Source organism: Eubalaena glacialis, chromosome 2 (genome assembly GCF_028564815.1).
Source record: "Eubalaena glacialis isolate mEubGla1 chromosome 2, mEubGla1.1.hap2.+ XY, whole genome shotgun sequence".
In the NCBI taxonomy this organism is placed as follows: domain Eukaryota; kingdom Metazoa; phylum Chordata; class Mammalia; order Artiodactyla; family Balaenidae; genus Eubalaena; species Eubalaena glacialis.
In genome coordinates, this window is record NC_083717.1 from 185,214,247 (window position 1) to 185,237,902 (window position 23,656).

General features: G+C 35.5%; 1 protein-coding gene across 1 annotated transcript in view; it reads left to right on the forward strand.

The window, feature by feature from the left end:
* Nucleotides 1-23,656, forward strand: part of PPP4R4 (protein phosphatase 4 regulatory subunit 4) — a 122,582-nt gene that overhangs the window by 33,241 nt on the left and 65,685 nt on the right. The window contains exon 3 of the mRNA XM_061182841.1: nt 9,389-9,491. Coding sequence (XP_061038824.1) covers nt 9,389-9,491 — 103 coding nt within the window. The remainder of the gene's footprint in view (nt 1-9,388; nt 9,492-23,656) is intronic.

The window sequence follows — 23,656 nt, forward strand, 5'->3', positions numbered from 1 at the left end:
GACTTATCAGTTCTACTAGCTATTTTGTACATTACAGTTTAACCTATTCCTTTCCAATCTGTAAGCCTTTTGTTTCTTTTTATTGCCTATTACACTGGCTCAAACCTTTAACACAATGTTGAGTAGAAGTAGTAATGGTGAACATTCTTGCCTTGTTCGTGATTAGGGAGAAAGCATTCACTGTTTCACGTTTAAGTATCATGTTAGCTGTAAGTTTTTCATAGATGCCCTTTATCTGGTTGAAGAAGTTCCCCTCTATTTCTAGTTTGTTGATAGTTTTAAATCATGAATGAATGTTGGACTTGTCAGATTTCTGCATCTATTGATATGTTCATATGTGTTTTTTAAAAATTTTGTCACATTGATCTTTAAAAAATTAACTTTTTATTTTGAGATAATTATAGATTCATAGACAGTTGTAAGAAATAATACAGAGATAGCCATGTACCCTTTATCCAGTTTCCCCCTTGTATGGTCAGGCCAGTCTACATGGCTGTTCTCTTGCTCTTTGTACATCCCCTGCCCAACCAGTCCCTGCTTCACCTACACCCTACTCACATGACCGTGCTTCCCCCTGGCCCAGCTGTGATTGTTCTAATCCTTAAGCCAGAATGGCTCCACCCCCTAGTTTTAATAAAGGGAAACATCTGCCCTCGTGATGGTAGTTAACCTGAGGGGCTGTGAGGGACTTGCCCCAGCTGCTGGTTTCCCTGGTAACTGATGAGCCAACCTGACATCAATTTCCCCTATAACTGGTACCCTCCTTCTCCCTGGAGTAGCGAAGGTTGCTGCCATGCCCTGCCTGCCATCTGCTGTATGTGGTGGGGTGTTGCTCCATGACTGTTTGTTTCGGACGTGTAAGATCCCTTATCCAGTAAATCATTGATGTCTCTGTCGCTGTCTCTGGGCTCTTTCTTCTGTCTTGAGGCTGGGCAACTACAAGGCTTGTAGGCCTGTGGGGTGCAGCCCAACGCCCCTATAATCACATTTGAAAAACTATAGTATGATACACAACCAGAATATGGACATTGATACAATCAAGATAGGTAGGCTTTCCATCACCCCAGGATCCCTCATGTTAAACTTAAGTAGTCATGTCTTTTTCCCTCCTGCCCCACACCCATCCTCTGGAAATCACTTAATCTATTTTCCATTTGTATAATTTTGTCATTTCAAGAATGTTATATAAATGGAATCATACAGTATGTAACCTTTCGGGGTTGGCTAATGTTTCACTCAGCATAATTCTCTAGAGGTTCATCAGGTTGTTGCATCTGTCAATATTTTGTTCCTTTTTATTGCTGGGTAGCATTCTGTGGTATGTATGGACTACAGTTTGTTTAACCATTCACCCATTTAAGGACTTATAGGTTGTTTACATTTTTTGGTTCAAATAAAGCTGCTCTAAACATTCATCCACAGGTTTTTGTGTGAATGTAAGTTTTCATTTCTTTGGGATAAATGCCCAAGAGTACAATTGCTGGTTGCATGTTTAGTTTTCTAAGAAATTGCCAACATTTTTCTGGAGTGGCTGTACCAGTTTGCATTTCCACCATCGATGAATGAGTGATTTAGTTTCTTTGCATTTGGTGGTGGAATTATTTTCTGTTTCATTTTTTATCCTGATAAGTGTATAGTGATATTTCACTGTGGTTTTACTTTACATTTACCTTATAGTTAACAATGTTAAACATCTTTTTCGTGTGCTTATTTACAGTCAATAAAAAGTCTCTTCATTCCTTTTGCCCATTTTCTAATTGGATTGTGTGCTTTTTTACTGTTGAGTTTGAGAGTTCTTTTTTATATTCTAGATACTACACCTTTGTTAGACATGTAGTTTGCAAATATTTCTCCTCCTCTGTGGCTTGCTTGTCTTTTCATCCTCTTAACAAAGTCTTTCACAGTGCAAAAGTTTTTAATTTTGATGAAGTCCAATTTATCAGTTTTTCCTTTTATTGATCCCGCTTTTGGTGTCAAGTTTAAGAACTCTTTGCCTAACCCTAGATTTAGAAGATTTTCTCCTGTGTTTTTAAAAAATTTTATAGTTTTACATTTTATAGAATCATTTTGAGTTAATGTGAGAATTAGGTCAAGGGTTTTGGTTTTGGTTTTTCTTTTTGGAGGCTTTTTTTTGCCTATGGGTGTCCTGTTGCTCTAGCACCACTTGCTGAAAAGGCTGTCTTTGCTCCACTGAATTGCTTTTGAACCTCTGTCAAAAGTCAGCTGTGCATACTTGTGGAGTGTACATATTTGTGGAGGTCTATTTTCTGGGTTCTCTCTTCTGTTCCATTGATTTATGTGTCTTATCTCTCTGCCAGTACCATGCAGTCTTGGTTAATGTAGCTATATAATAAGTCTTAAAATTGAGTAGATAGATTCTTCCCACTTTATTCTTCTTTTTAAAAATTGTTTCAGCTATTCTAGTTTTGTTGCTTTTCCGTATAAATTTTAGAAAAATATTGTTTACCTCCCAAAAATCTTGTTGGGATTTTGATAGGAATTGTGTTAAACTTGTACACCAATTTGGGAGAATTGACATATTTATTATGCTGAATTTCCCAATCTATGAGCATAGTAGGTTTTTCTAATTATTTAGATCTCCTTTGATTTCTTTCATTAACATTGTGTTTTCAGCATACGAGTCCTGTAATTTTGTTAGTATTTCGTTTTTTGAGTGATTGTAAATGATATTTTATTTGTAATTTCAGTGTTCATGTGTTGAATTTTGTCAAATGTTTTTCTGCATTGATATGATCATGTGATATTTTTCTTCTTTAACCTGTTAATATGATGGATTACACTGATTTTGAGTATTGAACTAGCCTTGCATCCCTGGAGTAAATCTCATTTGATCATGGTGTATAATTCTTCCTTTAATATATTACTATATTTTATTTGCTAATACTCTGTTAAGGATTTTTTTTTGAAGCCTCCCAGGGCCGCTGCTTGCCGCCCACAGCCGGGCTTCCATCCTCCATACATGCAGAGACTGGGAAAAGAGTTCTTTTTTAAAAAATTAATTAATTAATTTTTTGGGGGGTATAGTTGTTTTACAATATTGTGTTAGTTTCTACTGTACAGTGAAGTGAAGTTCCCTGTGCTATACAGCATGTTCTCATTCGTTATTTATTTTATACATAGTAGTGTATATATGTCAATCCCAATCTCCCAATTCATCCCACCACCCCCCCCCCCTTTCCGCCCTTGGTGTCCATACATTTGTTCTCTACATCTGTGTCTGTTTCTGCCTTGCAAACCGGTTCATCTGTACCATTTTTCTAGATTCCACATACATGCGTTAATATACGATATTTGTTTTTCTCTTTCTGACTTACTTCACTCTGTGTGACAGTCTAGGTCCATCCATGTCTCTACAAAGGACCCAATTTCATTCCTTCTTATGGCTGAGTAATATTCCATTGTATATATGTACCACATCTTCTTTATCCATTTGTCTGTTGATGGACATTTAGGTTGCTTCCATGACCTGGCTCTTGTACATAGTGCTGCAGTGAACATTGGAGTGCATGTGTCTTTTTGAATTATGGTTTTCTCTGGGTATATGCCCAGTAGTGGAATTGCTGGGTCATGTGGTAATTCGATTTTTAGTTTTTTGAGGAACCTCCATACTGTTCTCCATAGTGGCTGTATCAATTTACATTCCCACCAACAGTGCAAGAGGGTTCCCTTTTCTCCACACCCTCTCCAGCATTTGTTGTTTGTAGATTTTCTGATGATGCCCATTCTAACTGGTGTGAGGTGATACCTCATTGTAGTTTTGATTTGCATTTGTCTAATAATTAGTGATGTTGAACATCTTTTCATGTGCCTCTTGGCCATCTGTATGTCTTTTTTAGAGAAATGTCTATTTAGGTCTTCTGCCCATTTTTTTTTTTTTAACATCTTTATTGGAGTATAATTGCTTTACAATGGTGTGTTAGTTTCTGCTGTATAACAAAGTGAATCAGCTATACATATACATATATCCCCATATCTCCTCCCTCTTGTGTCTCCCTCCCACCCTCCCTATCCCACCCCTCTAGGTGGTCACAAAGCACTGAGCTGATCTCCCTGTGCTATGTGGCTGCTTCCCAGTAGCTATCTATTTTACATTTGGTAGTATATTAAGTCCATGCCAGTCTCTCACTTTGTCTCAGCTTACCCTTCCCCCTCCCCGTGTCCTCAAGTCCATTCTCTACATCTGCATTTTTATTCCTGTCCTGCCCCTAGGTTCTTCATAACCTTTTTTTTTTCTTTAGATTCCATATATATGTGTTAGCATATGGTATTTCTTTTTCTCTTTCTGACTTACTTCACTCTGTATGACAGACTCTAGGTCCATCCACCTCACTACAAATAACTCAATTTCATTTCTTTTCATGGCTGAGTAATATTCCATTGTATATATGTGCCACATCTTCTTTATCCATTCATCTGTTGATGGACACTTAGGTTGCTTCCATGTCCTGGCTATTGTAAATAGAGCTGCAGTGAACATTGTGGTACATGACTCTTTGAATTATGGTTTTCTCAGGGTATATGCCCAGTAGTGGAATTGCTGGGTCATATGGTAGTTCTATTTTTAGTTTTTTAAGGAACCTCCATACTGTTCTCCATAGTGGCTGTATCAATTTACATTCCCACCAACAGTGCAAGAGGGTTCCCTTTTCTCCACACCCTCTCCAGCATTTATTGTTTGTAGACTTTTTGATGATGGCCATTCTGACTGTGTGAGGTGATACCTCATTGTAGTTTTGATTTGCATTTCTCTAATGATTAGTGATGTTGAGCATTCTTTCATATGTTTGTTGGCGATCTGTATATCTTCTTTGGAGAAATGTGTATTTAGGTCTTCTGCCCATTTTTTGATTGGGTTTTGGTTTTTTTTTTGATATTGAACAGTTATTTATTTATTTATTTATTTATTTATTTTTGGCCATGTGGCTTGTGGGATCTTAGTTCCCTGACCATGAATTGAACCTGCGCACCCTGCAGTGGAAGCGTGAAGTTCTAACCACTGGACCGCCAGGGAAGTCCTTGTTAAGAATTTTTGCATATATATTCATGAGGGATATTGTTGTGTGCGTGTGTGTGTTGTGTGTGTATATACACACATATACACGCGTATATGTGCGTGTATATATGTGTATATATATATATATATTTTACAATCTTTCCAGGTTTTGTTATCAGTGTAATAATAGCTTCATAAGTGATTTAGGAAGTGTTCTCTTCTGTTTTCTGGAAGAGATTGTGTAGCATGGTGTTAACTCTTCATTAAATGTTTGGTAGAATTCTTCAGTGAAACTATCTGGGCCTTGAGATTTTTTTCAGGAGTTTTAAAATATGAATTCAATTTCCTTAATAATTGTTGGATTATTCAAATGATGTATTTCTTAGTGGGTGGGTTGTGGCAGTTTGTGTTTTTTGAGGAATTGGTCCATTTTGTCTATGTTTTCAATTTTATGTGTGTAGAATTATTCACAGCATTCTCTTATTATCCTTTCGATGTCTGCAGGGGCTATAGTGATATCTCCTGTTTCAATCCTGATATTGGTAATTTGTGTCTTCTCTCATTTTTACTTTGTCAGTCTTGCTAAAAGTTAGTCAATTTTATTGATCCTTTAAAAGAACTGGGTCTTTGTTTCATTTATTTTTTTCTATTGTTTTCTGTTTTTATTTCATTAATTTCTGCTCTTTATTATCTCCTTCCTCTGCTTGCATTGTGACTAATTTGTTCTTCTAGTTCTCAAGGTGGAAAGTTAGATTATTGATTTGAGATTTTTTCCTCTTTCCTTTCATAAATGTATGCATTTATTGTTATAAATTTCTCTCTCTGCAATGCTTCAGCTGTGTTCCAGAAAGTTTTATAATTTTGTGTTTCATTTTCATGCAATTCAGTGTATTTTAAAAAATTTTCCTCTTTGACCCATTTATTATGTAGAAGTATGTTATTTCATTTCCAAGAATTTGGAGAGCTTTCTGTTATCTTTTTATTATTGATTACTAGTTTGATTCCACTGTGGTCAGAGAAAACTCTTTGTATGATTTGTTGACGACTTTTTTATGGCCCAGGATATGGTTTTTCATGGTATATGTTCTTTGGGCACTTGAGAAGAATGTGTGTTCTACTGTTGTTGGATGGAGTATTCTATAAATGTTAATTAGATATTATTGGTTGATGCTGTTGTTGAGTTCTCTATCCTTGATTTTCTGTCCAGTTCCATCCGTTGTTGAGAGAGGGTTGTGGAAGTCTCCATCTATCTGCGTATTTGTCTAGACAACTTCTCCTTTTAGTACTGTCAGTTTGTTTTGGTTTTTTTTTTGCAGTTGTATTTGGTGTATACACATTTAGAATTGCTATGTCTTCGTGGTGGACTTCCTCTTTTATCATTATATAATATCCTTGTCTGTCTCTGATGATTTTCTTTACAATGAGGTCCACTTTATCTGACATTAATATGGTCACAGCTGCTTTCTTTTGATTTGTATTTCTGTGATATATCATTTTCTGTCCTTTACTTTGAACCTGCTGATACTGTTGTATTTGAAATTAGTTTCTCATGGCTGCATTTAGTTGAGTCATATTCTTTAATCCACTTTGCCAGTCCCTGTCTTTTAATTGATGTATTTAGATTTTTACATTTAATGTAACTATTGCTATTTAGGGTCTTAAATCTGCCATTTAATTTTTTGTTTTCTGTTTCTTTTTTTTCCATGAAATATTTTTTCTTCACATCTATGAGGTATTAGTGATCATATTTTTTAACTAATTGCAAAGTTAGTGAACAAAAAATTCAGTGAATGAAATTCACTGAATTCATATTAAATATTCCTGACATCAGTTCATGCAGTGAGCTATCCATTCATCCATCCTTTTAAGAGACATTTACTAAACCTCTACTTTGGGCCAGGCATTGTCATATGAAACATTACTTTTTCAGATATTTCTCTTCTCTTTTAGTTCTTTAGTAGTGTATTTGTTTCCTGTGGTGCTGCAGTAAATTACCACAAACTGAATGGCTTAAAACAACAGAAATGTATTCTCTCATAGTTCTGGAAGTCAAAAGTCTGAAATCAGTATCAACTGAATCGAAATCAAGGTGTCAGCAGGGCTCTAGGGGAGAATCTGTTTGTCTCTTCCAGCTTCTGGTGGTTGTCAGCATTCTCTGGCTTGTGGCAGCATCACTCCAGTCTCTGCTTTGTGGTCAAATTGCCTCCTGTTCTGTCTTTTCCCCTGAATGTCTCTTTTAAGGACACTTGTTATTGGGTTTATAGCCTACTGGGATAATCCATGATGATCTCTTTATCTCAAGATCCTTTTTTAAAAAAATTTTATTATTTTTTTATACAGCAGGTTCTTATTAGTCATCCATTTTATACACATCTGTGTATACATGTCCATCCCAATCGCCCAATTCATCCCACCCCCACCCCCACCCCCACCCCCTGCCGCTTTCCCCCCTTGGTGTCCATACGTTTGTTCTCTACGTCTGTGTCTCTATTTCTGCCTTGCAAACTGGTTCATCTGTACCATTTTTCTAGATTCTACATATATGTGTTAATATACGATATTTGTTTTTCTCTTTCTGACTTACTTCACTCTGTATGACAGTCTCTAGGTCCATCCACATCTCTACAGATGACCCAATTTCATTCCTTCTTATGGCTGAGTAATATTCCATTGTATATACGTACCACATCTTCTTTATCCATTCGTCTGTTGATGGGCATTTAGGTTGCTTCCATGACCTGGCTATTGTAAATAGTGCTGCAATGAACATTGGGGTGCATGTGTCTTTTTGAATTGTGGTTTTCTCTGGGTATATGCCCAGGAGTGGGATTGCTGGGTCGTATGGTAGTTCTATTTTTAGTTTTTGAAGGAACCTCCATACTGTTCTCCATAGTGGCTGTATCACTTTACATTCCCACCAACAGTGCAAGAGGGTTCCCTTTTCTCCACACCCTCTCCAGCATTTACTGTTTGTAGATTTTCTGATGATGTCCATTCTAACAGTGTGAGGTGATACCTCATTCTAGTTTTGATTTGCATTTCTCTTTAAGATCCTTTTTCAAATTAAGATAACATTCACAGTTTCCAGGATTAGGGTGTGGACATATTTTATGGGGGGGGGCCACCATTCAATCCACTACAAGTAGTATCTTATATGCAGTTTTAATTTCCCTCTTTTGATCTTCTCCTCACCTTGGCATGGGTCTCCTGTTTCCCTCCCTTCTCTTTTCCTTCTTGATTTTGTCTTTTAAAGTATTCACTTAGAGAGTGGTGAGAATAGTAGAATGATTGTGCTGACCTGTATTTCACAGCCTGCCATACTGCAGCAGGGAAAAAGCCTTTGTCACAGCAGTGCAGCTTCATTTAATCAGAATATGCTGCTTATTAACAGAACTTATAAAACTCTGAAGCAAATAAATATAATACTTTAAAAACTCTTTAGAAAACCATGTTAAGGTCTTATATACATATAATAAATAATTCCATTTGAAGAGTTAAGTAAAAATAAGTTTAGTTAAGATAAATAAATATTAACGGCATCAGTAATTAACATTTAAATTGGTATCAGTTAACGATAGGTGGAATTTCCCTCTGAGGTGGTGCCACATTTACTAGCATCTTTTATATATATATATTTCAAGTACTTGCACAACTTATGTTGGTTAGCTTATGTTTTAAAAACAAATAATTTTTTTGCATGAAAGTGGTTTCTTGGAAAAATTGGAACACTTTTTCTGAGGTATTTAGGCCACTAGAGTATCACAGATTATTTTGGTAAAGACTTAGTGACCTAATGAATGTTCTGTTAAAAAGGTACCATATAAATATACCCTACTGACTTTTAAGAATATAGAATATATCGTTAAGTTTCTGGTGACTCAATCTAGTGCAATAGGTAGTTTCATTGTCCTAGAAGAAAGTTGTATGATTCTACTGTAGTTGATTTTGTTGCTGTCCCTGCTGTTGTTATGATTATTAATATTTTACCATAATGAAATTTATCATTTATATTTTTATAAAGTATAGCAAACTGGCAGGTCACAGGAAAAAATAAGGTAGAATTTTAAAGTAACTAATAATGGTCTCAAAATTTTTAGACTTCGACAAGACGTGTGTGTGGATAGAGAACCTTGTTTTAGCATAAGCATAATTAATATCTTCATGCATTTGTTATAAGATTGACTTAAAGCCAGAAATTTCAGTTCTGGCTTTATTTGTATATCTAGATGATGTGTTTAAAGTTGAAAACTGTCAGAAGTCTGAGTGTTCGTTATTAAAAAGCAGTTGTTTTCAAGTTAATCCCTGCTTTTTATAATGTAAATTATAATTACAAATTTATAGTTACAAATTTTAAATTTGTGTTTTCTTTGTAAGTGCTGGTCAAGATATCCAAGGAACAAGCGTGATTGCGAATCTTCCATTTCTGATGCGACAGAACCCTGCCGAGACACTTCGGAGAATCTTGCCAAAAGTCAGAGTAAGTTGCTGTGAAATAAGATTTGAATTCACCATTTTTTCCCAGTAGTACGTTGTCATTGTCAGGAGAAATTTTCAGAGCTTTTGATGGCTGATCTTTTGTACCTAATCCTTGAGTGGAGGAAGTATTATGATAAACATTTTGAATTATGTTTATTTAAGGAAATTAGCTGATGGAAATGGAGAAATCTAGATCTTAAACTATAAAGATTTCATTAATCATTTTCTCAGTAGAGACATTATAATGTTTTCAGTAGCTCAAAAAAAATCTTAGTATTATAAAATCATAGCTATCTTATTTGGTATTCTGTTGACTTAAATATATATTAATAGTGTTTCCAGAACATTGATAATATAGTTTAACTGATAGTCCTAATAATCACCGTGGTGCCTGCTAAAGATTGAATTGTGGCCATTGCAGTTTTAGTTTTATATTTAATTACTTCCTAAATTCCTTCAGAATTAGTTTTCCTGCTGTAAACAAAATATTTGATCTACTAGAACTTTCTTTTCTCTGACTGTTTAATATTTATTCATTATTAATATATAATATTAAATATTTAATACATGCTATTTATTATTTATTTGTACCATATGCAAAGTGCTGTTCTTTATGAGAACTTGAATGAACAGAACAGATGATGTCTTTGTGTCTTCAGGGAGCTTACACTACTAATGGGGTCAGGGAGGTTACCTACTAACGGGGATTCTGTTTGCTAATAGTGAGTTTTGTAGACTTTGCTTTGGCTTTCTGTTTGGTTTAACTTTTTAATAATTTTTAAATTAATTTATATGTGTTTAAAATACTGTAATTATTAGTGTGTCCTTGGGTTTTATTTTTAGGCATATATGGCATGTTTCCAGTGATGTAGATCAGGGATATACCATGTTATTTTTATAAGATGTTCACATTTCTATGCAGGCAATATGGATTTTTTTTTTTTTTTTACTGATTACAGTGGTGAATTGAGAAGATGTTTATTTTAGTATCACGTGTGATTCAAAAGTGAATGAAGCTTTTTCATGTCTGTTTTTCCCAAATCATTCCATAATTTCAATGGAATTATGTCTACACAGTCTAGGTTTAATTTCACATTCAACTGAAGTGATATTAACTGACCTAAGCTTGTTAGCATGTCACCTGGGAGTACCAGTTAAACAGTAGTAGAAGGGAACAGGTGGTTAGGTCCTCTTAACTAAGGAGTTATTGTACATAAGCAAATTAAATTTAAAGCTAAAAATATTGAGCGCGGTGTACACTCTGTGTTGAGCAGGCTAAATCCAGGCCACAGGCCGCATACTGCAAGTTACAAGTTTCATAAAGCAAGAGTAAAAGATGAAGGATAGACAGTAGTGAGCTTTAGGCAGTCTCTAAATTATTTTGAAAAAAATCCTTTGCTAATGAGTTCACAATAAAGTTAACTAAATAATAACTCCTGAGAAATCTTAATTTCATGGGAATGTATAAAGAATATTATACACTCACATATAGACCATATTTGTACAAAGAATCAAATGTCTCTGCAGAAACTATATAACTGAGTTACAGAGGGTAAGATTTTATTAAGCTTTTAAAGTTATTAAGTTTAATTCATAATACAGAAGATTAACTGAAGAAAGGGATGTAAAGAAAATGTATACTAATGAATATTTACTAAGAAAATCTTAGTAGCAGCCGTTTATTTAGGACTCTCATTTATTTTGCCCTGTACTAAAAAAGGTAGAAAACAGCCCCAGATTAGATTCTATATCAGGAAGACATAAAGATTATGGAAAACAATTAAAGAACAAGCATAGGAGAGTATTTAATTGTGTGATTCTGATTTATGTAAAAATGCTGAAGAATTAAGCAAATGGGAAAGACTTCTTTATGGGGGCAATAATAATGACTTTTATAGAGGGTTTAATATAAAATGTAGGCAGCTAAACATTTAAGCAACCCCACATCAAATTCTAAAACCTATTAGCAAATCATTTAAAATCATAGTATTCAGATATTGTTAAGACTTGTTGGTACTCACAGCACCTTCTTTAATTCTGCCTTGCTTCTGTGAGTGGTTACTTCCAAGTGATAAAAGTATGACAAAAATTGCACATAGCCACTTTATTCACTCTTGCCATGGCCATAATTTCTTAGCTAATTTTTATAAAGAAAGCAATCTTGTGTCTCAAAATGAGCATTTAGTAATAACGGCCTTCTCATTCATTCATAAAAATTTACTGAGTACCTCCCGTGTGCCAGGCACTGTTCTAAGCACTGAGAAATCAGAGGTGAACAAAACAGAGAACTTACCCCCAAGGACGTTTCCAGAGGGGGAAACAGACATTAAACAAGTGAGTGAGTGTAAAGAACAGGATAAAGTGAGGGGGGCATTGGGGGAGCTGGGAGAGTGGGAGGATACTGACGGTGCTTTGGGAGGTCAAGGACACATCTTTGAGGAACTGAAAACTGAAGGGATAGGAGGAAACGGCCATTTGAGGAGTCAAGAACGAGTGGTCCAGGCAGAGAGAGCAGGAAGAGTTTGGTGGAACTGCAAGAAGTAAGCGTGGTTGGAGTCCAGTGGGTGGGGGTGGGTTGTGAATTGAAGAGAGGACAGTGACGGAGCGTGTGCAAGTGTTGCTCTTTCTTAGGACAGTGGAGAGCCACTGAAGACTTTAAGCAGGGCGGTGACTTATCCCATGGACAGGCTACAATGATCATTTGCTAATTGTGTGGAGGGTGGATTGGAGCGGGAGTTGGGAAGCTGCAGCACGAGGGCGGCTAATTGGGACAATAGAGACTGGTGGATATATCCAAGATGCATTTATTGGGAGAGAATGAACTACATAATGGATCAGATGTGGAAAGCGAGGGATGACTTCCAGATTATTTCTGGCTTGAGCTTCCGTATGGTTCTGCTGGTTTTTGAGTGTCTTGGTTGATAATTTATTAAATCGATGGGGAAAAATAGTTTGAATACGCTCTAATGCTAATCTTCAGTGAATGATTTATTTTTAGAGAATTTAAAGACATGAATAATAATTATTTTATGTAGGAAGTTAATCATTGCCCAGATTCTTTTCACATTTATAACAGTAGTATTAGCAGCTTTTAGAACTCCTGCTGTACCTTATCTTTACCTTAAAGAACATCAGATAAAGTGATGGAGATATTTCTGGGCTTATGTATTATAAAAATTCACCAAACAAAATGTTTTTGATTTTGTTTTTTTTCTGTTGTTTTCTTTGCATTTGCATTTTATCTTTACAATAATGAATTAACTGGAAAATGGTTTAAAAAATAGGTTGCTATTTTCACTGTTTTAGAGATGAAGGAATTTAAGGTTAAAAATAAAGTGGCAGAAAGAGAGGCAGGATTAGAACTGAGCTAACCCACAGTATTTCTTCAGTTTACTTTCTAAGTTATATCCAAAGTGGATGATGAAGGATAGTGCAGTTAGATCACTCATCTCAAGGTTAATTTAAATAAGAATCCAGAAGGGAAATATTTTGACCTCCAATTTAAATTCTCTATCTAATTCTAGATATGAGACACTTCTGAATATACAGTTGACCCTTGAACAGCACGTGTTTGAACTGCTTGGGCCCATCTATGCTTGGACTTTTTCAATACATATGTACCATTGTACTACACGATCAGAAGTTGGTTGAATCTGTGGTTATGGAACCTGGGATACGGAGGGAGGGCCAACCGTAAAGTTATATGTGAATTTCCCACTGCGTGGAGGGTTCACGCCCCTAAACCGCATTGTTCAAGGAACAACTGTAGTAGTTATATCTATTTTATATGATTTAATCCTAGGGTATCTTTTGAAAAAGAAAACAGGTTTTTTCTGTGGTCTTTATTGATTAAGTTTGAATTCTTTCCACAATATATTAAGTTGAATTAATATTGGATGTTAGATTTGACTTGAACTTCTGGTTGTCTAGAAATGAAAGAATTTGTTTTGTCAGGATGCATTTCTAAAATACCGTGGTCCTTTATAAAATGTAAAATAGTAATGATATAATTAACCATGTAATATCAGTGACTCCTTTATAAATGAAGTGCAAAAAAAAAGTCTCTACCTGTTGAGTTATTGAACCCTGTTATTGTTTTTTCACTTATTTTTGGAACCAAAATAAGGCGTAAAATTGTCTTTTAGAAAATGTGCAACGTCAGGAAGAGATAAAAATAACTGTAGGTCATTTATTGAGGTCTTACGATGTGTCAGGCACTGTACTCTGTCAAACATTTTACACATTTTTATCTCTTTGAATGCTCATGGCAGTTCTATAAGGGTCACTTGATCGAGGAAGAAGCAACTTAGGTGAGTAACTTGCCCAAAGTCATGGTGCTAGCAAGTGGTATAATTAGGTTTGAATAGGGAGTCTGACTCCTGGGTCCTCTCTCTTAACTGCTATACAACCTCTTCATTAGCTCATCGTGACTGCAACAAATATGTAATATATAAGTTTAGTTCCTCAGCCTGAGTCATCTCTCGTGTGGTTATAGCAAGAGGCCTCCTTACTGGACCTGTTGCTTCCCCTTTGCTCCCTGGAGCCCATTCAGCCAGAGAGATTGTTCATTTATTTATTTATTTAGGTTCAATTTACACATTACTTCGATGAATAAAATTGTATACATTTAAAGTGTACAGTGTGATGATTTAATATACGTATACATCGTGAAATGCTTACCCCAATCAAATTAATTAATACCTCCATCATCTCACATAGTTAATTTTTTTCTTCAGTGAGATCTCTTAAAGATCTTTCAGAGAGATCAGTCATATCTTTTCTTCTTGAATGAAAACTACTAAAGTGGTGTGGTAGGCAGAACAGTGGCCTCTCAAAGATATCAGGTCCTAATCCCTGGAACCTGTAAATGTTACCTTATTTAGAAAAAGAGGTTTTGTAGATGTGGTTAAGGATCTTGAGACAGGGAGATTATCCTGGATTATCTGGGTGGGCCCTAAATGCCATCAGATGTATCCCTATAAGAGGAGAGCCCAGGGAGATTTGACCCAGACATGGAGGAGAAGGCAGTGTGAAGACAGAGGCAGAGATTGCAGTGATGAGGCCACCAGCCAAGGAATGCCAGCAACTACCAGAAGCTGGAAGAGGCAAGTAACTGATTCTACCTAGTGCCTCTGGAGGGAGTGTGTCCTTGCCAACCCTTTGATTTTGGCTGATTGATACTGATTTAGGACTAATGGCCTCCAGAACTGTGAGAGAATACAGTTCTGTTGTTCTAAGCCACTCAGTTGGTGCTAATTTATTATACCAACCACAGGAAAGTAATACAAGTAACTTCCCATTTCAGATAGAGTGAAACTCCTTACCATGCCCTAAAATGACCCTGACTAGCTTTCTGACCTCATCACCTACCCTTCTTTTCTCTTTCTTCCATAAGGGCAGAAGCCTTGTCAGTCTGATTTATCACTGTATCCCCAGAATCTAGAACAGTGCTTGGCAAAAATAGGCACTCAAAAATAATTTTAAAATGAGCATTGATTGAGCTTGATATTCTGAGACAATAAGTGTCTACCTGAAAGACTAGTGACACTTGATCCACTAATGGCATTTTTGGATGAGAAGTAAAAACAGGATGTCAGTGGAGTGATATAATGCTGACTTACGTTTCTAGAGAGACCTTTTTTGGGGGAGGAGTGGGAGAAAGATATATAATAGGGAAAGGATAAAAGAGACATAATTCATCAATATGAAACTTAACCATTTGAGATCAGTAGATGTCTACGAATCTTTTGATTCTGAAAAGATTCATTAGTTCTCCTTTTATTATATTATAAGTTTTTCCCAATGTGATTATTTGAGCATTTTGTATCTACTGAATAGAGGTAGATTTTTAAAAGTTTATTTTTAAATTTTTATAGATAGCCTTTACTATGTAAATAAATATATTTGTTACTAAAAGCTTAACTTTACTTACTTTTTAAGGTCTATTTCAAGTGGCACAGATATGTGGATAACCAATAATAATAATGTGAGGAACCCTTCCTGTGGGCCAGGCCCTGTGCTCAGTGCTTTAGACACATCCTTTTAAACCTCTTATAACAACTCCACACCACGTATTTATTCTCATTTGACAGTTGAGAAAATCTAGGCTTAAAAAATTCAGCGTTTGACTATGATATTTTGTTGAAGCATACAATTATATAATTTATTCTTACAGTGCACCAAGAAAAAAAGAAATAGTCTTAACTAAAAGAATTAAAGAGCACAAACAGATGATACAAATTGCTTTTTCCTTTGGTTTGCAGTTCAAAAATAAAAGTACCTGTCTTCCTCACTCTAGGTGATGTTTTCTGAGATAAGTTAAAAGTTAAGTTCTGAAAAAAGCACAAGGATTTTGTAAAGGCAACACAGTTATACATAATAAGCAGAACATGATGTTCCAGAACATGATGTTCCATACTCCCTACAGGTCATAAGAAGCCCGCAGTAGAGTAGGACTCTACTGACAGGCTTAGCATTGAAGGACACTCTGATGTGAAGTAAGGTGAAGAAGAAAGTGAAGTTATTCCTATAATGTCAGATTGATGGAGAAAAATCGTCAGGGTCAGAATTGACCTCATGAGGAGTTTTTGTGGGATAGGAAGCATAAAATTGTATAACTTATTCTTCCAGTTCACTAAGAAAAAAAGAAGTAGTATTAACCAAAGGAATTAGAGAGCATGGACAGATGGGATAAAATGACTCTTTCTTCTATGGTTTACAGCTCAAAAATAAAAATACATTGATCACAGTGCATTTTGAAAATAATGTCTGTGTTATATCTTTTTATGTATACCCATTTGTGTTTAAGGACAAAATAGAGTAACATCATTAATTATTAGACAATAATAGTAAATTCAGTGGAAACACTGGCTGCAAATATAGTTTTTTCTGGGCATTTATAAAAAGTTACATAAGCTAATATTCTTAATAGAGCTAAAAATATTCCCTTTCAGTAAGCTAAATTCTAGTGGAGACCAGTGTTCTCACATGTGCTTCTTAGTCATTCAATCGTGTTATTTTTATCCTGCCTACGTTAAAAATGAGCTGGAACTTCTGAATTTCTTAATTAGAAAATCTTTTATTTCTGTGATAACGGGGCCACCATTATCACAGAAATACTTGAATATTGTTTCTGACTTTAGGCATTTGGATGATACAAAGGATAATTTATGGATATTTTAATTTACAATCCTTGCAAGACTCTAAAACAAAGAAGATATTCACATACTCCACTGTAATAAAGGTCTGAAATGTTTGATTTAAAACTGTATGGATTAACTAGCCTTTTGGCAGTGTGGTGAAGCGGATAGCCTAGAAAATGTTCCCAAATCAGAACATCTAGAAACCCTAGATAAAGTACAACAAGCATTCTTTTAAATGTATGGTTAAGCTTATAAGAGAGTAAGGAATATTCAGGGCTCAGAAGCAAAATAATCAGTTCCACTTCTACTTAGGATATAGATGTGTGCAAGAAAACATCACTCCCATTTTAACAACAATGGCTTGTTCACAAAATTCACATCATCATAACTTTTCTTGAGCCTGTCAGAAGTGGTCACAAAGCAATCAAGTGAACTGTATTCAGAAGAGCTCTCTGAGGAAAGATGGGACACAGAGACACTGATTTTTGACAAGAGTGTAAGAGGAAGACGTGGCCACCCCAAAGAATTGTTAGAAAAAATCAGCTAAAATTTTGACAAGTTTTTAAAGATTGATCTGTGGGCTTGCATGTCAGTTTGGAATAACTCAGAGCTGCAGACACAAGGGAACTTTGCACTCACTTGTGGGCTCTTTTCCCCAGGCCTGCTCGCCTTGGCCAGGGTAGGAGACTGGAGAGGACCTCCTCTGGTGATGCAGGTGTGGTGATGATTGCTGCTGGGGAACAGGGGACACAGCACTGCCCACTTCCTCACAGTGACATGCACGGACATACATGGAATTTCAGCAGCGAGCTGGGCACTATAAAAGAATCAAATGAAAATCCTAGAAATAAAAAAAGGATGATATCAGAGATGAAGTGTTTCTCCAACAGGGCCAACTGGGGAAAGAATCAGTGAACTTGAAGGTAGAAGTTATCTAAACTGAAACACAAAGATAAAAAAGAATGAAAAAATACAAGAGAGCATTCAGTGGCTTTGAGACAGTATAAAGTGGTATAATACACGTGCAATCAAAGTCTCAGAATGAGAGAAGAGAGAAGAACTATTTGAAGAAATAATGGCCAAGACTTTTTTGAGATTAATCAATGACAACAAGCCAAAGACCCAAGAAACTCAGAGGACCCCAAGCAAGGTAAATACACACACACTGTCCTCCTAGGCACATCGTGATCAAACTGCTGAAAATGAAAAATAAGAGACAGCCTTGGGAACAGCCAGAGACAAAAGAAACGTTAAATATAGAGGAACAAATGTGAGAATTAAGCAGCCTTATGATCGGAAAATATGCAGGCTAGGGAGCAGTGGAATGTTGTATTAAAAGTACTGCAAGCAAAAGCAACAACAACAGCAAAAAAGGTCAACAAGAAATCTGTACCCAGTGAAAATATCTTTCAAGGATGGAGGCAAAAAACTATTTTGTTTTTAGACAAACAAATCGAAAGAATTCATTGTACTAGACTTACACTACAAGAAATGGTGAGGGAGGTTCTTTAAGGCAGACGTAATATAATACCAGGTGGAAATTGGATTTACATGAAGAAATGCAGAGCTCCAGAAGTGGTAAAAATTAGGGTAAATGTAAATGAAATAATAACAGTTCTACACAGATTCTTCCAGAAAATAGAGGATAAAGTAAGAACTTCACAAGTGATTCTAGGAGGCCAGCATTATCCTGATACCCAAATAAGACATAGACATTACAAAAAAACTATAGATGCGTATCCCTTATGAACTTAGATGCAAACATCTTTTGAAAAACAGCAGATCAAATTCAGCAATATAAAAGGGCTAATACATCATGACCAATCAGGGTTTATCACAGTAACTTAAGGTTGGTTTAAAATTCGAAATCTAATTAATATAAGTCATCATATCAACAAACTAAAACAAAACAAAAAACAAAATGCCACCATCTGATCATCTCAGTAGATTTAGGAAAAGCATTTGACAAAACCCAACATCATTCCTGGAGAAAAAACCCCAAACTTCAGCATACTAGGAATAGATAGGAACTTCCTCTGTGAAAAACCTGCAGGTAACGTCGTACTTAAAGGTGAAAGACTGAATGTTTTCCCCTAGTATCAGGAACAAGCCAAGAGTGTACACTTCTTACTGCATTTGTTCAACACTGTGCTAGGTATTGTAACCAGTGCAGAAAGGCAACAGAAAGAAGTGAAAGGTATCCACATTTCAGAGAAAGAAATAAGGCTGCCCTTTTCTGTCAGATGACATTATCATCTATGTAGCAATCTACAAAAGAAAAATATTTAGAACTACTGAGTATGGAAAGGTTGCAGGATACAAGATAAATGTATGAATAAATTGTATTGCTACACACTAGCAATAAGCAATTGGAAATTGAAGTTTTTCTTAAACAATTAAAGTATGTAATACTTAGGGATAAATCTGATAAATGTGTTAAGACCTGTATACTGAAAACTATAGAACATTGCTGAGAGAAATAATAAAATAACTAAGTGAATGGAGATACACCACGTTCATGGATCAGAAGAGTCAATCTTATTATTATTATTATTATTTTAAAATAGAGTGTTGAGTGGTGTTTCAGATAGGATGTGGTGAGGGCTAAACATTGTTTTTATTTATTTATTTATTTATTTATTTATTTATTTATTTATGGCTGTGTTGGGTCTTCGTTTCTGTGCGAGGGCTTTCTCTAGTTGTGGCAAGCAGGGGCCACTCCTCATCGCGGTGCGCGGGCCTCTCACTATCGCGGCCTCTCTTGTTGCGGAGCACAGGCTCCAGACGTGCAGGCTCAGTAATTGTGGCTCACGGGCCCAGTTGCTCTGCAGCATGTGGGATCCTCCCAGACCAGGGCTCGAACCCGTGTCCCCTGCATTGGCAGGCGGATTCTCAACCACTGTGCCACCAGGGAAGCCCCAGATTCAATATTACTATGTCAGTTCTTCTCAGATAAATCTATATATTTAATGCAAAATAATAATTCCAGCAGGTTAGGGTTTTTTTTCTGTTGTAGAAAGTAAGTGAATTCTAAAATTCTTATGAAAATTCAAAGGGCTTAGAATAGCCAAAACAATTTTGAAAAAGAGAAAGTTGGAAGACTTTTATTACCTGATTTTGAGACATAATATACAGCATAGCGATTAAGACTATGAATACTGGTATAAAGACAAATCAGTGGGACATACGGAGAGATTTTTAAAAAGCCCATAGATATGTTCCCAGTTGATTTTAACACAGGTACAAAGGCAATTCATTGCAGAGAGGATAGTCCTTTCAACAAATAGTGCTGGGTCAGTTGAGAAAAAAGTCCATACTTTGTACCTTATACAGAAGTTAACCCCAAATAGATCATAAACCTGAGTGTTAAAAACTAAAATCGTAAAAACTTCTAGAAGAAAACATAAGACTAAATCTTTGTGACCTTGGGTTACACAAAGATTTCTTTATATATATGACACTAAAAGCATGATCGATAGAAGAAAAATTTGATAAATTTGATTTCATGAAAGTGTAAAGCTTTTGCTCTTCAGAAGGCAGTTAAGAGAATGAAAAATAAGTCATGGAATGGGAGAAAATGTAAATCACATGCGTGATAAAGCATATGTGTTCAGAATACACAAAGAACTCTCAAGACTCAGTAATAAAACAACCCAATTTTAAAAAAGGCAAGAAATTTAAACTGATACTTCACCAAAGATTTGTGGATAACCAATAAACGAAAGATGTTCAGTATCATTAGTCATTAGATAAATGCAAATAAATTTATACACCTGTTAGAATATATGTACTAAAAAAACCCTGATAATACTAAGTATAGGCAAGAATGTGGAGCAACTCAAACTCTCATACACTGTTGGTGGAAATGTATCAATAAAATTGTACAATCACTTAGGGAAACAGTTTGGCAGTTTCTCAGAAGTTTAAACATACACCTGTTGAATCACTCAACCAGTTCACTTCTAAGGATTAAGAGAAATTAAAGCAAGTGTTTATATAAAGACTTGTATATAATTGTAATAATAATTACAATTGTAATTATTGCAGTAATATCATTGCAACTCTATTTGTAATAGCTGAAACGAAACATAATCCACATGGCCATCAACAGGTGAATGGATAAACAAATTGTGGTATATCCATATAATATACCACAAACTAATGTTTATGTATTCTGAATTCAAGTCCTTTGTTGGTTATGTACTGAAATATCTTCTTCCACTCTGTGGTTTATCCTAATGTTTTAGATTAATTTTGTAAACAACATGTTTGGGTTTTATTTTTTATCCAATCTGACTCTGTTTTAATTAGAACATTTCATCCATTTACTTTTAATTGCATATATTATCTTACTATTTATTTGTTTTTTCTGTTTGGTGTTCTTTTTTTGTCAATTATTTCCTTTTTTTGAATTAATGAAGTGGTTTTATTACTTTACTTTCCGCCCCCTCCCATTAGCTTGGAACTCTCTTTTACTTTTCCTTTGTTAGTGACCTCAGGGATTATAACAAAGACACATTACCGAAGTTTAATGTTCATTGGTATTTTTATCTTCTTTCTGATAATATAAGAGCTCTTATTTATGTGTTATTGTTGTCAGATATATATATATATATTTTTTTTTTTAATTTTTTTTTAGTAAATCATCACCTTTTTTGACCAGGATTCTTTATTTATTTATTTATGGCTGTGTTGGGTCTTCGTTTCTGTGCGAGGGCTTTCTCTAGTTGCGGCAAGTGGGGGCCACGCCTCATCGCGGTGCGCGGGCCTCTCACTATCACGGCCTCTCTTGTTGCGGAGCACAGGCTCCAGACGCGCAGGCTCAGTAGTCGTGGCTCACGGGCCTAGCTGCTCCGCGGCATGTGGGATTTTCCCAGACCAGGGCTCAAACCCGTGTCCCCTGCATTGGCAGGCAGACTCTCAACTCCTGCGCCACAGATATTTTAATTATTTATGTATTTCAAGACTCACAGTTATTACTGCTTTATATAATCAATATTTATTTAGATCTACCCCCATATTTGTCATTTTTTGTTGCCTGTAGTGTTTCCGTTTGGAATCATTTTTCTTCTGCCTGAAGAAAAATACCCCTTAGTATTTCCTTTAGTACAAATCTGCTAGTGACAAATTCTGTTTTTCTTTTTTGGCCTGAAAATGTATTTCACATTCAGTTTTTTAAATTAATTTTGTATTGTAATACAGTTGATTTACAATGTTGTGTTAGTTTCTGCTATACAGCAAAGTGAGTCAGTTATACATATACATATATCCACTCTTTTTTAGATTCTGTTCCCATATAGGTCATTACAGAATATTGAATAGAGTTCCATGTGCTATACTGTAGGTTCTTATTACTTACCTATTTTATATATAGTAGTGTGTATATTTCAATCCAAATTTATCCCTTTCCCCGTTGGTAACCATAAATTTGTTTTCTACAAATTTTCTACAGATTTTCTACAAAATCTGTGACTCAATTTCTGTTTTGTAAATGGGTTCATTTGTACCATTTTTCTAGATTCCACATATAAGCAATATCATATGATATTTGCCTTTCTCTGTCTGACAATCTCTAGGTCCATGCATGTCGCTGCAAATGGCATTATTTCGTTCTTTTTATGACTGAGTAATATTCCATTGTATATGTGTACCACATCTTCTTTATCCATTCCTCTGTCAATGGGCATTTAGGTTGCTTCCATGACCTGGCTATTGTAAATAGTGCTGCAATGAACATTGGGGTGCATGTATCCTTTCAAATTATGGTTTTCTCCAGATATATGCCCAGGAGTGGGATTGCTGGATCATGTGGTAGCTCTATTTTTAGTTTTTTAAGGAATCTCCATACTGTTCTCCATAGTGGCTGTACCGATTTACCTTCCCACCAACGGTGTAGGAGGGTTCCCTTTTCTCCACACCCTCTCCAGCATTTATTGTTTATAGATTTTTTGATGATGGCCATTCTGACCGGTGTGAGGTGATACCTCATTGTAGTTTTGATTTGCATTTCTCTAATAATTAGTGATGTTGAACATCTCTTCTTGTGCCTCTTGGCCATCTGTATGTCTTCTTTGGAGAAATGTCTATTTAGATCTTCCACTTATTTTTTGATTGGGCTGTTTGTAAATAGATGTTTTATGAACAAGATTTTGCCTTATCTGTATGGAGGTTTCTTTCTAGCATATGTATGCTTCTTGAATCTGTGGCTTACTTTGTCAGTTTTGGAAAATTCTCAGACATTATCTTTTAAAATAATGCTCTGCTTTATCTTTTCTCTCCTTCGAGGACTGCAATTTCACATATATTTGACCTTTTCATAGTATCTTCTATGTCTTTTATCTTCTTTTCCATCCTTTTCTCTTTGTGATTCATTCTGAGTGTTATCTTGGCCCATGTTTCAGTTCACTAATTCATCTGTGTCTAAGCTGCTTTTGATTATTGTATTTTTCTGGTCTGGAATTTCTATTTAGCTCTTGAAAAAATCTGCCATATCCTTTTTAAAAAGTATCTTTGATTTTTCTGTCAAAATTCTCAATTGTATCTTTTATTCTTTTGAACCAGGTATGTATCAGATAGCACCAATACCTGGGGCTCATTTTGGTACTTTTCTATTTCCTGTTGAATCTGCTGGTTCTCATTCATATTATCTCTTTGTGTGCCTGGATATTATTGATTGTGTGCTTGATCTTGTCTTTGACAAATTATTCATAGAAGTAGTTTGAGACCTAGGGTAATATCTTCCTCTAGAAAGGAATATGTTTTCTTCTGACAACCACTTAACTGCACTAGCAATAAAGTCTCACTTAATCCAGTTTCATGCGTCAGATGACTTGAAACTGGGTTATTCTCTGTGCAAAGGCTGCGCTACTTTATTTATTTTAAAAAATTTTTAAATTTTATTTTTTATACAGCAGGTTCTTATTAGTTATCCATTTTATACAAATTAGCATATATATGTCAATCCCCATCTCCCAATTCATCACATCACCACCCCCCCTCCATGCCACTTTCCCCCTTTGGTGTC